This window comes from Clupea harengus, chromosome 6 (genome assembly GCF_900700415.2).
Source record: "Clupea harengus chromosome 6, Ch_v2.0.2, whole genome shotgun sequence".
Lineage (NCBI taxonomy): Eukaryota > Metazoa > Chordata > Actinopteri > Clupeiformes > Clupeidae > Clupea > Clupea harengus.
This window is the reverse complement of record NC_045157.1, coordinates 28,974,853-28,990,318: the sequence shown is the minus strand read 5'-3', so window position 1 is coordinate 28,990,318 and position 15,466 is coordinate 28,974,853. Positions and strand designations below refer to the sequence as shown.

Genomic DNA, 15,466 nt, shown 5'->3' with positions numbered 1-15,466 from the left:
TAAAGCACCTCTTTTTATAGGTAAGTTTTGATAAATAAGGTTAGTTTCTAGATAGTAACAACTCCAGTCAATATTCTCATAAATGCATACTTAACTGTCTTGGCAGTCAAAGGCCATGAATTCCTGTTAAATTCAATATGTCCTGTACCCAATTTTGCATTCCAATACATTCCAAGACAATTTAGCATGCACATTTCATGAAATGTGTCAAAGATTCGATTACAATCCTTAGCCTTCAACATGAACTCTCCTAAACTGTCCGTCACTCATCGATGTAGGGGAGCTTCTTGTTGGCTCCATATCCCAGGTGTATACCACTCTCCTGTTTCGCCGTTAGACTGGGCTGTGGCTGTGGAGCAATGCTGCTGCTAGCCTTAGAACCTGCAGAACAGCACACACACACACACACACACGCACACACACACACACACACATACGCACACAAGCTGATACACTGAGTTCTGCTCTCAGCATGTATGAAACCAACATTATCAGACCGTGAGATTGATAAGAGGTCTCACGTGAATCCTTGGGGGCGTCTCTGTCCCATTTAGAGGTGCTCTGATTGAAACATTCAGCAATCCAGTATTTTACCTGCAATTATTAGCCTATTGTTAAAATTGATAAACATTTATTTTTTTCTGGTACAGTGAAGATACTAATGACACTCGTTTTACTCACAAACAATGGACCAAATTACTTAAATTACACACAACTCAAATCATACCTGAGCTTCCATAGATGACAGACGTTTAACCTGTTCCTTGAATCCTTCGACTGTTTTCAGTACACTCTGTACTCTGTTAGAAAACGTTAAAGATATCACTACATTGTTTTCAGCCCTATACACAATGCTCTAATTCACTTGATGTCTATGTATAGATGTAGTTTACAATCCCCTGACTGAACATTCAATATGGATAAGGAAGAGGGCCTTAACCAGAGGTCCGCTGTGATATGGTACCATATAAAATGACTGAACATTCAATATGGATAAGGAAGAGGGCCTTAACCAGAGGTCAGCTGTGATATGGTACCATATAAAATGACTGAACATTCAATATGGATAAGGAAGAGGGCCTTAACCAGAGGTCAGCTGTGATATGGTACCATATAAAATTACTGAACATTCAATATGGATAAGGAAGAGGGCCTTAACCAGAGGTCCGCTGTGATATGGTACCATATAAAATGAACCAGAGGTCAGCTGTGATATGGTACCATATAAAATGACTGAACATTCAATATGGATAAGGAAGAGGGCCTTAACCAGAGGTCCGCTGTGATATGGTACCATATAAAATGAACCAGAGGTCAGCTGTGATATGGTACCATATAAAATGACTGAACATTCAATATGGTCAGCTGTGATGTGGTACCATATAAAATGAAGCTTACTTGGAGGATGTGCTCTTCAGTCTCTCCTCACTGCTCTCCCAGTGCTGGCGTTCCAGTTTGGCTAAATAGTTCTCCTTCTGTACCGTCTCCCATGTCATGAGCTTCTGGTCCAGTACCATAGGCAACTCTCTCTCTGGTTGCACACAAACATAAAGATTCATTTTAAATATCCTTTTACATGAACAAACTGGAATGTTAATATACTAATATAATATATATTTATATATTATATATATTTCACAATATTTGCAAAAATAATATCCAGATAAACTGAAACATTTATGCATGTTGTAATGTTACAATTTCCTTGAGGAATGAAACAGGAGGCCTTGAGGCCAACAGACCGAGATCCTCCAGCTTTGACTCTGTCTTCTTGAACAGGCTGAGGACCAGTTGGGATAAGTGACTGATGATTATGAAGGGAGGGGCCAGGGCGGGGCGACTGTGGTACTCCACTATCAGGTTGTAACGCTGGAACTTCCAGAAGATGTCTGTGTTTCCCTGCACAACCTGAAAGGTGTAGCTATGTGGAGGACGAGATGAGAATGTCAATGAAAATCACTCACAGGAAAAATTGACTTGATTTAGTCTAGATTTGTTGCATTTAGCGGCAAGCAAATGTCAGTATTACACAATCCGAATGTATCTCAGTTAAGTTAAGGGAAAACGACACATTCTTAAGCCTTGGGGTACAGTATTTCTGATTGAATCCACCCTCACCACACCTGAACATAGCAATCAGCAGGTTGAGTAGCAGCACGTTGGTGACCAGAAGGTAGATGACCAGCAGCAGGATGACTAGCCAGTTGGCATAGATGTTGGGGCATGGCGGGAGGGTACCCTTTAGGATCTCTCCTAGCTCCATGGTGCAATTGGTCTGTGGCATGTGGGCCGCTGTTCAACACCAGAGGTTAGTAGACTGTTACGTTTCTTTGCACCTCCACCCACATATCACTAACAGTGAAACTTTCACAGATTTGCTTTAGAAAGATGTGCCCCTTATTGTTAATGAATCAGGGAAATCCTATTCATTAATTTTAGTTAGTAAATTCAAGTGAGTGATTAGTTCTAAGGTTAGATAACTATGTTGCATCCACTGTGAATTATGACTCACCATCTATTTCCTCCAGGGGTATCTGTCCAAAGATGTGGAGGTAGGGGCGATATAGAACTCGTCTGAAGACCCAGTCCAAGCGGGGGTCATTGGGGTGCATCAAAGCTTGTGTGGCCACACCATAGGCTATCAGCCACACACTCAGGAAGAAGAGGAAGAAGAACACATCTTTCATCTGTGAAAGAGGCAAGGACTATCATTACAAAGCTCACTCAAAAGCCACACCACCAAAAGTGGGTTGTGGTAAAATAATATTTCCTCCGTCACGAAAGTTCAAAAATATGTCAAAGCAACATAGAATCACCATTCTTTCAACAATGATGATCTTGGGCCCAAGTTGCTTGTGTATGGCAAAAATATGGATGAGTCTTAAAGTGAAGATCATGAAGTCCAATGCAAGGACAGTGCGCCCTGCTTCATATGTGTTCTCCACCATCCTGGATGTGAAAGACACAGATAGCCCAGGTCATGTTTTAGAATGGAAGCTTCCTGCAGGTTACTATCAATAAGATAGCACATGCCTAGGCAGAATAATGCTATACTGTACACAGTGTGGGAGGATCATTTGGAAAGTAACGGGGGAAGGAGAACGGAACAGACTACCTGCAGGACACCCCCATAACAAAAAGACCTATGGCCACCATGTCACACTTGTTCCAGTTATCTTCAACATAGAGCTTCAGCTTTTTCAGGATGTTGGAGTCCTCATCCGTGAAGAAACTCTAAGTCAGAGAGAAAGAGACATTAGAATCTCACTGGATGCTTTCCAGAATGTTCTGTATGGGGACATTCTCTTCAAGTTCCCCAGTACAGTTGTGCTGTCACTGGAAACCTCCTTAATGTTCATAAGAGTGTCTTCATCAGGATGACTATATAGTCACAAAGGTTTGTAATATTCAGCCATCATAAATCAAGTACAAAATATGACATGCACATTATGAATACATGCAACACAGGCCAAGGATGTATACCAGTATCCAAAGCATACACCCTGTAGAATTATTCAGTGTTGTGACAGTTGCTACATTTTGTCTGCTGTAACTCACTGCATTTCTGTATAAAGGGAGAGAGGTGACATTGTGTCCCACCTGCCTGAGCTCCTCCAGCACCAGAGTGAACACCCAGAAGTAGAGCATGATCTCTGCCCCAGAGGGACCTAGAGGCGGCGGGGGACGGAAGTCCAGGAGGAGGACATAGGTGAAGAGGATCAGGAAAGCAAAGTACATGATGACGTTGCCCAGGAAGACGGTGACGGGCGCGCCCCAGAAGCGACGCCAGCGGCGGAGGAGGAAGCGACTCCAGGCTGCAGTATGGCTCTCAGTGCCTGGGTTGCCCACGGCCTCCGAGCCCCTGGGACATGAACAAGACAAGTGGACTTTATTTCATACAATTTCATCATTTACTTTAAATATGCAGCGTTTGAATACGGTCTGTGGAGTCATACCTCCAGTGTAAATTCATGTGATTTAATGTACATTTTAGTGTCGCCTTTATTAGGATATTAAAAATGTTACAGGCCACTAATGTGCAGATCTAAAGATACTTTTCTTGTGAGTCACACTAGATGAAAAGCAGGTGCCTTACAGTGGATCCTCATCAGTAAGCAGTAGGGCTTTCTCTGTGTCCAGGCTGTCCAGCTCTGCAAACTCCTCCCCACCACCTCTACTCTCCAGCTCCTGGTCACTACAACACATCATCACATGCAAACCAGGACATTATGTGGGAAGAGTACAGACTTAAAGAGCAGGGGAAAGATAAAGAACACTCCGAATCTCAGACCTAAACTTGGACATGTGGGAAGAGTACATACTTAAAGAGCAGGGGAAAGATAAAGAACTGAATAATCTCAGACCTTAACTTGAAGAGTACATACTTAAAGAGCAGGGGGAAGATAAAGAACTGAATAATCTCAGACCTTAACTTGAAGAGTACATACTTAAAGAGCAGGGGAAAGATAAAGATAAAGAGCTGAAGAATCTCAGACCTAAACTTGATGAGATTGGTCCAGATGAGAGGAGGGCAGAAGAATGAGAGCACCAGTTTGGAGATGGATGTGTCTGTCGTCATGGCTCCCCACCAGATCTTCGTCAGCATGGCCTAGGCCATACAACATGTGAAAAACCAGTTGACACGTTTAGACTGACATTCCTCAAATGCAGATTGATGCTCGTGTACCACTGTGTTTGGTCTAATTTATGATCATGCAATGGAAATAGTATATGCAAGGGGTAACTGCCCCCTTATTCGTGTTGGTACATACCAAAATGCTTGTTTGTTGGTCATGACTTCATTTTTAAAACTCTCTATACTCATGTCTACTGGTGTACCTTAGTATAATGCCAGTCCGCTAATATTTACTATTTACTGTGATTACACTTTTGACTGCATCTATTTGTGAGTAGCCCTGATATCTTAAAATATTGGGGCCCCTGCCAGCCAGTCAGGCTCATGTATTTTCCATATTTGATTTCTGTTATATAGGTAGCTGCTGAGGCATAGGGCATAACCCCCTTAAGACGAGGCTTGCATGTACCATTCATTTCCAGAAGGGGCCTGTCTGTAACCTCTGAAACTACACACATTGAGGGACATGTTTGTGAATACAGTGTAGAGTTTGTGTTAGTTTTATAGTTTTCGTCTACTGTGATATAACCCCTTGCACTCTCTGGTCTAAGCCTGGTTGTTACCTGCACACCATCATGGGCGAAGAAGCACTTGGCGTCTGCCTCTGTTGCCAGAGTGAGCACAGTGGACTTGCTCCAGCAGTGGGTCTTCCTCACCAGCAGCACATAGGCCCGGTCCTCACTGTTGGAGTAGCACTCACTGAAGAGATCTAGAGGGGAAATCATAGAGTTGAATAGGGGCCATGGGCTTGTTTTTCAACTTTTACTTTAGAATACTTTTATTTTAGTATTTATCATTGTCAATAAGGTCTAAGGAGCATGCACAATTGGTATAATAAACATTTACATAACTGGTACGAGCAGGATAAAAGCCATTCTAGCATTTATGGGCTGATTTGGCCTGAAACTAGTATTGGCTTTAAGTCTACATTTCTCACCCAGTGCAAACTGCTCATACTTGGCCTCCTTCATACTCCGTGCTGACTCTGCCTCTGATTCCAGATGGGCCATTTGCTTCAGTATTTTACAGCCAGCCAAAGCTGCAGCCACTGCTTCTGGACCCTAGTGCACAAAATAATTGAATACACTTTTTATATATATATAATATTTTATATATATCTCTCTCTCTCAATTGAATGCCATATGCCATTCATGCCTCTTTCATTTACATTTGAATAATGTTTCTGAAGATAAGATTGGCTTTGGAATATGTTAAAGCATGCAAACGAGTTACTCACCATAGCCCAAAAGTAGTTGGCCATCTGCTGTCTGTTTTGCAGGATAGCCCACAAGAAAAGATCTCTCCAGGGATTCTCACAACGTTGCTCCATATCCGGAAGGTTCTTGTGACTTTGAAAGAGGCGACTTTTGCTTCCTTTCTCCTGTAAGAACTGATAATGTTAGTCAGAAATTCACATCCAGTGCGATAACTTTTTATGCTCAATCGGCAGATATTTCTCTGCAACCTACTGCTGGTAGCTTCTGATAGAAGCCTTTGCAGGAGTCATGGAGGAAGTCTTTCAGGACTTTGGAGACCTCGTGGAGTGTAAAGCGAGCCCGTCGGTCTCCTGGTTCTGAATGGGTTGGGCCGGGGACGCGGGCTGAGGCCAGGATCATCTGCTTCTCTTGGAGCTTCTTCAGCAGCAGGAAGTGGATCAGGCTCTTCTCCGACACGGAGCAGTAGAGCTCCTGCAGGCGGCCGTAGGTCAAGAACTCCCCCAGGTTCACACCGTTGTCCACAAACAGTCTCACGAAGTCTGGCTTGTCATTGACCAGTGCGTCCATCATGACCTCCTCTAAGTCACAGGCCTGCACAAGAGGAAATAGTGAACAGATGGATGTGATGTGTGATGTTGATATCTGGAATGATAAATGTTATGATTTCAATGTTATCGATTTTTATAACAATTAACAAAATTAAAGATTGTGGAACCAGGAACCAATATGTATAAGGAAGAAAACAAACGACCTTGTGACACGGACTGAAGAAAAAAGATACTGTACCCTCCATTCCACGTCTCCATTGAAGATTTCACTCTTGGCAATGTCCACTCTGTTCCACGCCACGGCTAACTTCAACTCATCAAGGAAGTCCTGAGCTTCCTGGCTTTGACTTTTGCAAGCTAGAGAGACACAAACCCAAGTCTGATAGACTCAGATCATCATGTACATACTTAACAATTCTGTTGGAAACATTTCAATGCACATGTACCAAAGATTAGCAGAAAAGAAAGGATATGTATGGACATAAGAGTGACAGAAGTCTTACCCTTCACCAAGGCTTTGAGGATGACAGTATCTAATTCAGAGCTCTCCTGTTCTGGGTCATGCACAGTTAACAGGTGGCCATGGTCAAGTATCTTCTGAATCTATCAAAACATTATTATGATATAGACAAATTCAATATATTTCCATTCAATTCAATATTCTGATGGGCCATACGTGTTACAGGCATCTTCCTCAGGTTTGCAAATAATGCCTTACCAGCTTCACCCAGGAAGTGATGTCAGTGCTGTGATGCCCACTGGGGAAGGTGTCCTGTAGTAACTCCTGAACCACGTCAGAATCCCAGCATCCTCTATTCATCAGAGTCACAAGGATGTCTGCCACGCCCCCTGAGCCTGCCAGTATCAACCAAGGTGTTGCGTTCAAAATCCCTTTGAACATTCTCTGTGGAAACAAGCAGGAATATGTCCAAAAAAGTCCAAAAAAATCTCAATTGCTAGATTACTAGTTACTGTATAAACTAAAATACAGTACCAACCTGGAGGATCCTTGGCTCTCCATGAACTAACAAACACAGCACTGGAATCTCAAAGCTGCTTGTACCTAGAGAGTTGCATGTTGATTCAGAGAAAAGTATTACTATCTTTTATAATTCTATATTTTACACTTCAGCATCTCATATTTGTGTGTGTGTAATGTACAACATGACCAAAATTAATTGAATTCTATATCAACTCTCTTTTGGAATGCATCTAGAGTTTACCCCCATATCCAGTGCGTTGCAGGGAGATGTGCTTGAGGAATTTGACTCTCATTTCACTGGTGGCCCCTGGACGCTGGGGATCCTCTTCCACCAGGACACAATGGGAGTGGTTGGAGTCCAGGGAGTACACAGGCCCATGAGGCAAGTCCTCTGTGGGGTAGGCTGCTGGCTGATCTGGCTGGAAAAAAATAATTTCCCCTTTAATCATGAAAACGTCTTGGGTAAGGAATACATGAAGTGAAATGGAGCTTGGTATTCTTCAAAGGATCGGGTGGAATTGAAGGTGTTCAGTACAATAGAAGCAGGGACATCATTTGAATATCTGGTGTAATCATGCAAATAGACGTCATTTTAGTGAGAGCTGTATATACTATGCAACTGGACCATTTTAAGGCAGCTGTTCTTTATTTAGTGTTAGAACCAGAGGTCCAAGACTTCAGGAACAGCGTAAAAGTGTATAGCATCAATACTACTATAGCATTGTATAGCAGTGTATAGCATCAATAAGACTATAGCATTGTATAGCAGTGTATAGCATCAATTAGACTATAGCATTGTATAGCAGTGTATAGCATCAATTAGACTATAGCATTGTATAGCATCAATAAGACTACTCACCCTGTCAGTGTACAGCATCAATTAGACTACTCACCCTGGCAGTAAGCAGCATGTCTCTGTTCTGGATCATGGTCCATGGTGCAATGCCTATAGCCACAACACGGAATTTTGAGGATGTGCTGGCGAGAGAGTGGTCCCTCACTGCCTGTCCGAGGTGTTTGGTGATGCCAAAGCGAAGGCCACTGGTGAGTATCCATGCACCTGTAAGAAGACGGATCAGCTACAGCATTGCCACTGGTGGTGCATAAAACAGGACAAGTGCACAGGAACTATTACTCTAAGGGTGAATCTACATTTGATTCTCATTCCAAGTTGAGAAATCCTTCAAATGTTTTAAACAGTGAATGAGTGACCGCTACTGACAAACACTATGGTGGAGCAAATTATATAAAGTGTTTTAATCTTTTCTGTGTATGATTTTTGACAAATATGAGCAGTTGTATGGGTCATACCTGTACTTTGAGCGGCCTTCACCAGGCCTTTCCTCACTGTGTCCCTCAGCCATGGCTTCATCTGTGTCAGCTCATCTCCACCAACCAGCGCCACCACCAGGTGAGGTGGAGAAAGCCCCCACTGCTCAGTGAGCAACTCATAGATCTGGGCAGGATCAGTGGAGCTGCGGACCCTCACAAACTGTGTGCAAAATAAAATCATAGCAAATACTAACAGCAGAATAGCAAATGTAATATGTATGCTGTTACTGTAAACACTTTTCCCAAAGACTATTCATTATGACATATAATAATATATGGATAATATATAAATATAATAAATGTGAAGAATTTTTTTTCTAAAGGTGAGGGTTAATACTGCCCTAGATTGTAGCGTATTAGTTTCTGGATTAGAACCAACATTAAAACCTCTGCATGCACACATGTATAGACCTTACCTTGCCTCTGGTCCTGCTGGACCCAATGAAATCAATGTCTCCAGCCCGCCCTGCTGCCCAGTGGCCCTTCTCCTGCCGGACACTCTGCATGCCTAGGGCCATGTCTCTATGTCTCTGCGCTGCCATCTCATGTCTAGAGTAGCATCGGCATACACACAGAGTCCTGCTGGGAGACACAGACATCACGCAAACACACACACACAGGCATGGTTAGAAACTATATCATTACAACTATACCAGAGATCATGAAGGTGAGTTAATGCTCCTTTTTTTTTACCTCTGTGCCTGTGTGATCTCTACCTCTCCTCCACATCGAATGCACTGCCTTCGAGGCTGTAACAGGTGCTGCTGGCATAGAGTATATAGTCACGGGGTCATATTCCAAAAGTTCACAAGCGTTATCAACAGTTTGAGAGGATGATAAGTGGACACAAGTGACAGGTGACCAAATACTGGGGCACTTGTCTCTGTGTGCTATCCAGACATTATTTCCATCCTCTACACACATGCAAATGTTGTAATTTCTGCCAAGGCTCTTTCACAGGTGAGTTTGAAGGAGAATTTGCATCTTATTTCCCTGAATAAGGCTTGCCAGGAAGAAATATACACCACTTACACATGACAATGGAGTAAAATGCTAACGATAAAAGAGTCATCCTGACTAAATTCATTTTTTCCCCATGGGAAAAGACATTTTCTCTTCCATCAGGCGCACACCTAGCGGCAAATGGTTTAACAAAAAGTGTTGGTAAACACTGCAATAAATATGATGTCAAAGTTTAAAGACTTTTACAGTCAATTGAAAGAGTGCAAGGCAGTTCTTCAGATACAGCACAGAATGCGACAAACACACTGTGTACAGAATAACGAATACAGGTACACCTCAACCACACCCACACACTGCCTTATATTTACATCAAAGCAATTATTTCCCATGTCAACTACACTGTGGTACATAATCTCATCAATAGTTATGGAATGACCAATTACCTATCCTCAGGTTTAAGGGATGTAGTGTTGAGGTGAGTTTATTTGACGAGGGAATAAGGTAGGATGTGTGAACCCACCCTCATGGAACTAACCCTCATGCAAAAGCAATATTTGAATTCGGGAATAGTAATTACCTGTGTGTGTGTGTGCGTGTGCGTGCATGCGCATACACACTTGTAAGTGACTGTAAATGTTCTTTCCTTGTGTCTTTTCAATTAGTTCAAACTTTTTTTCATGTGCTTTTAGCTCTGGGGTGACATTTGGCGTTTTATTGCAGTTTTAAATATTTCAGCTGCAGCAACAATTTTTCAAACTAAAATAATGGTGAATGAGGGCTTTTCTGTACATTTCAGTCTTCACAGCGTTTGTTTCCAAAATTCCAGTGAGAGTCGCTTACAAACCAAGGGTGTCACATTTTTCGCAAAAGTGGCGAAGTTATTTCACTTGCTAGCCATTACAATTGGTCTGCGGCTGACCTCACCTAATATTTGATAAAATAACTGAAATATAACACACTGTGTGCAGCTAATAATTAGGTTTAAATGTCAAAATCTTGTGCAAAAAAGTTCAAGTTTCACCACAACACAACACTTTTGACAGAGATTGAGACACAAGCTGAAATTTTGAACGTAGCATCTCACATGTTGTCAGTGAGTTTCATCGCATTACGTTAGACAAGAGGTTTTACAGCTTACAACTATCCCCGTGTTACAAGTATACCTCCTTTAAAACCATTAAATAAAAGTACTGGACAATACTTGTACTATACTTCCTCCTTTGTCCTATTGTAGGATAATTATATAAATAATTATATTTACTTGGGAGTGGACTACTTAGTAGGATCTTGAGCATGGGACTTTTCTGCCAGTAGAATAAGCGTTATCCATAAGCTCATACCGTAGCCAACTGTGTGTAAGAGTTTACATGATTGAGTTAGGTGAGAATGCCATAAAATTAAAATGACATTGGACTGTAGAGTACGTTAACTAAGATTATGCTGAATAGATTTACAACGGAAGCATTGTTAAGGAAATATGTTCACTCCTCTTGATGATCGGCTATCAATTAGCATTATCAATTAGGACATTAAGAGAGGACAAAAGAGATGAAATTATTCTAGGGTACTCTTAAAATGAATAAATGAATGAATGAATGAATGAATGAATGAAGAACTCACCAAGGGAGTCTCGTCCAGAGTTTGCATTACGATAGGCCAGTGTGGGACATTATATGAGCACTTGTTTGCAGTCCTCTTTCCAATGGCCTTATCCTCGGTGCGTCTTCAAGGTGACCTGGTACAGGGAGACAGGTAAGCTAATGGCACCACTCCCTGGTCAACCAAGGCGGTGTGTCCTCTTTGAGTCATCCATTAGGGCTGATGATGTAAAGTTAAAACACACATACACATGTCCACACGTTCGCCCCGCAAAAACTGTTGAAATAGTCTAGGTAAATCTGGAAATGACGGCGCTCGTTAACATGTTAACATGTACCCATCTTATTTCACCACTGGGTGGTGGCATTACGACACTTTAATATGATGCTTTACGTCAATGCGCCTTGCAGGCTACAGCCTACATTGGTCGGTATTGATAATATACATACCGGTACTTTCGTTTTCGGACTATTTAGCCCAATTAGTACACGCCTTGTATTTTTTTTTTTTGCAACGATGCCTTTTTTATGTTAAACTTGAAAGAGTCCGATTTTGGAATTTCCACAAGTAGCATTCCACATACATTTTCAAACAACAGAAAACCTGTAGTGAAAAAGAATGATCCTGTTCAGATGGGCCTGTGTGGTTGGAAATGCACAAAATATGTGCACAAAGAAAGTACTGCATACATTTGCCAACTCTCTCATAGGCTAAGCTAAGATAATATAAATTAATTCATATAATAAATCCCTCTCTGCTGGCACCTGAACAATTACCATTCTTATTCAGTAGATCAATGGAAGGGTGAGGTTGTTATTGGGCGGGGCGTACTTCGACCAATAGCGGGTCTCCCAGAATGTACCCTACACAAACGCACTGAAACCTTAAATAGGAATGGGTACAGCTGAATCTCAGTTATGTTTGTTGATACCTACGGTGGTAGGACTGAAGTGGGCGAGAAAAGCGTATAAGAAAAGGATTTGTATTTCTGGGACTATCTTCTGGATCTTTCCCATATTATTTTGCTTTTGTCGGACTAATACTTCATTATGTCAGACGTTCAACTCTCAGGCACTTTGGAACGACTCGTTGCGAGGCGAACGTTTCCACTGCACTTACGTACCGGCGTCTGTCGGAACTTATTTGGACCGGTTGATCACGACGAGCTAAGCGTTGAGCTAAGAGCAAAACTCGGAGAAATTTCTGAACGAGATCAGAGTCGCTGGAATTTTAATTTCAAGGAGGACACGCCGTTACCAGGCCATTACGCATGGGAAGATGTATCTCTAACAATAGTGCCTACTTTCTATCGGGATTCAGTGCAAATCGGGAGAGAAATAACTGGGTTTTCAGAGAATGAAACAGTAGATCTAGAGTCGACGACAGTGGACTATAAAAATGCCAAGGTTTCGGTGTGTAATGAACTCACCAAACTTAAAGCTCCCTCTGCTAGTGCCAGTGGAATTAACCAGGAGAACTGCACTGATAATGTCAACACGGGGAGCAGGGGATGCACGTCTACACCTTCGGTTTGCAGGAAAAACACATCATCTTCTGACTCACCAAGAATCAGCGCCACACAAGTCACAGGTAGGAACAATTAAAAAATAGCTAGACTATCTTAATGTATAAGTCCATATGAATTCCTGGCCATTTGCTATGTATTCGTTCGTAGCCTAACCCTAACCGTCTATTGTTCTTCTTTCAGATTTCTTCTCCAAAAGAAAACGCACATTTAATGTAAAAGAAACTGAAAAATCACAAAATCTTGGGGTCACAGTTCCTGCGGAGCAAACACCTCGCAAAAGAATACGTTAAAGGTAGGTTACCCCATGTTTCAGTAGTAGAGCTATCTTATTTTAGATCTTTGTTTAACCTTTTTATGTGAACCACTTCAGTCCCTAACCAACTACAAATAACATGCCTTACATACCTTAATTTATTATATTTCTTGGATCTTGGGTATTAATCGATACCAAGTTTATAAAAAGGCATTTAAACTAACCATGGTTTTTATCATCTTCAGGCGCCTAGCTGTCAGGAGTTCAGTTATCTGCTGCGCAGATGAATGGCACTCCATACGGAAGAACCAGAAGGAGGATGGAAAATGAACGGGACTCTGAAGCCCAGATAAATGTAGCAAAAACACTGGCACTGCTGCTTATAGTGTTATGTCTGAAAGACAATTTGAAGTGGCCATACAGAAGGATGTAGCGATGGAAATGAAATATTAGCGTGTTTTTGTGTCATGTCTATTTCCTATTTAATTTTAATTTTCTTTTAAGATTAATAACTTAAATTTTATTTATTCTCATTATCGCATTCAAACTTGATGTTTGTTGACATCTATTTTTTTATATTTAGGCTATTGTATGTTTGTAAACCGTTTGTTGAATCAGCGGAAATGTTTGGTTTTAATTATTTTATATTTTGTTATATGATTTGTAATTATTCTTATTCTTTTATAGAAATATTGAAATAAATATTATTTTGTCCCAACACACAGTCGTTTGCGTCATGATTTCAGACCCTTTATATTGTTAGGTTTCTTTGTTTTTTTTTAAGTGTTTGCAATCAATGGTCAAACTTTACACAACATCATACAAAGGACCATGCCTACTGAGCACCTACGTTTAAAATAAAATAAATAATAATGTTCTCGCAGCTTACTGCGACACCCTCTCTTATTCTGAGAAAGAAGGCAGCTGCATGCTATAGGGAAATTTTTAAATGCCGTTTTCTCTCCATAATGAACGAAGCAGGTGCCTTAGGAACCCTGCTTTGTCCATACAGAAGCCCTCATTATCAGTCCCCACTCAACAATTTCTCTTCAGAAACACTTACAAACACCATTAAAGCCCTTGGCAACAACGTGCATTAACCTACAAAAGCCAGCCATCTGCCCACACCCCATCTGCATCCATCTCATTGTATAGTTGAAGAAATCTTTCCCCATCTCAAATATGCCCAGAAGTTAGCATTTAATAGGCATTAAAGTCCACAAAAAGGGACTGCTGAATCAGAAAAGAAAAAAAATCTAGGGCTAGATCTAAATTTAGGTTGGCAAAACACACACACACACACACACACAGAGAGAGAGAGAGAGAGAGAGAGAGAGAGATTAAAAGGAATAATGTCTGAGAGAGAGAGTCTATACATAAAGCCCTAATCTTGAGATAATTTGTCCCAGTGCTGTTTGGGTATAATTCCATGGACACGGCCAAGAACTATTAATTTAACTACAGGAGGTGTCTTTGGCTTGCTGGTCCCTTTTTGATGGAAGTGAACCCCAGATAATGGTACAGCATTTGAGTCACTTGGTGCTGCCCCATCCTACGTCCATGAACAAAGAAGGTGAATTGAGATGTTTAGATGAGTAACAAATGGAATCCCTTTAGGCAAGGCGTCAGCATCACAGAGGCGGGATTACAGACACAAAGACACATTTAGCACAGATATTTTTGGAAGGCAATACATGTTAACTTTAAATGAAGGTAAACAGAGTGATATCAAATAATCTGTTTTTGTTGGAGGCATATCTGTTGCTATTTATGTTTTTATGTCTCTCATTTTTGACAAATAATGTGTCAGTATGACAGAAACCACCACAGACAATAGGTTGACACGTTTTAATAAAAATGTGTGGTAAAGGTTTGATAAACGTCCATGTCCATTTATTAATTAAATGTAACTTTTAAAAGCTTAATATGCTGTCTTTGTTTTTCTACAAACTATTTTCAGTTGTCCAATCTGACAAATGTGGCACATGTATAATGTAGTGTTCCAATTTAAGGGGGCGTATGTTCTCTGAACCTCATTTTGAACCCTAGTTACATTAATGTTTTAGTAAAAAAAACATCTGAAGACAAAATAAATGGTTTATCTTCCCTTCGGCCTCCCTCTGATCATCTATCTATTTATTTTTCTACATATCTTCCTCTTTCATTTGCTCAGCCAACAGCTGATAACATTACGCTCCACAGCTGTTAGGGACTTAATCATTGGTGCTTTACACCAAAATAATGAGGTCCAGATTGTCATGTGTTTCCAATGCACAAGCCTTTATTCTCACTGCTATTTCCCACTCCATATGGGCTACCTTTAAATACTCAGGGGACTTTTGACGTACTACCACTACTCACTTATCACGTCCACTTTACCAACACACTGGAGAATTCAGCTCAAGGAA

At 41.1% G+C, this 15,466-nt stretch overlaps 2 protein-coding genes across 2 annotated transcripts; one reads left to right on the top strand and one right to left on the bottom strand.

Annotated features, from left to right (window-relative positions):
- Positions 1–213: 213 nt before the first annotated feature.
- On the bottom strand, positions 214–11,518 carry trpm5 (transient receptor potential cation channel, subfamily M, member 5). The gene is made up of 26 exons (XM_031569668.2): positions 11,299–11,518; positions 9,409–9,476; positions 9,132–9,297; positions 8,695–8,875; positions 8,277–8,443; positions 7,625–7,802; positions 7,400–7,464; positions 7,120–7,305; positions 6,905–7,004; positions 6,640–6,758; positions 6,106–6,444; positions 5,874–6,017; positions 5,574–5,697; positions 5,200–5,345; positions 4,497–4,609; positions 4,097–4,195; positions 3,601–3,862; positions 3,116–3,234; positions 2,817–2,949; positions 2,513–2,687; positions 2,124–2,292; positions 1,743–1,921; positions 1,399–1,531; positions 728–800; positions 522–594; positions 214–381 (listed from the first exon to the last, which is right to left on the bottom strand). Exons 1-26 carry the CDS (start codon positions 11,323–11,325, stop codon positions 263–265), a joined length of 3,657 nt encoding a protein of 1,218 aa, XP_031425528.1. The 5' UTR covers positions 11,326–11,518; the 3' UTR covers positions 214–262.
- Positions 11,519–12,186: 668 nt separating this feature from the next.
- Positions 12,187–14,357, top strand: LOC116220727 (cyclin-dependent kinase inhibitor 1B-like). The gene is made up of 3 exons (XM_031568710.2): positions 12,187–12,867; positions 12,986–13,097; positions 13,304–14,357. The coding sequence occupies exons 1-2, from the start codon at positions 12,327–12,329 to the stop codon at positions 13,093–13,095; spliced, it is 651 nt and encodes a 216-aa protein (XP_031424570.1). The 5' UTR covers positions 12,187–12,326; the 3' UTR covers positions 13,096–13,097; positions 13,304–14,357.
- Positions 14,358–15,466: the final 1,109 nt, after the last annotated feature.

Excerpts from the sequence above, each read along its gene's own strand:
- trpm5 (XM_031569668.2), bottom strand. The coding sequence starts at position 11,325 with ATGCAAACTCTGGACGAGACTCCCTTG. Across the intron at positions 5,698-5,873 it reads CCAACTACTTTTGGGCTATG|GGTCCAGAAGCAGTGGCTGC; the intron begins GTGAGTAACTCG and ends TTTGTGCACTAG. Across the intron at positions 2,293-2,512 it reads ACCCCTGGAGGAAATAGATG|CGGCCCACATGCCACAGACC; the intron begins GTGAGTCATAAT and ends GGTGTTGAACAG.
- LOC116220727 (XM_031568710.2), top strand. The coding sequence starts at position 12,327 with ATGTCAGACGTTCAACTCTCAGGCACTTTGGAACGACTCGTTGCGAGG. Across the intron at positions 12,868-12,985 it reads CAGCGCCACACAAGTCACAG|ATTTCTTCTCCAAAAGAAAA; the intron begins GTAGGAACAATT and ends TTCTTCTTTCAG.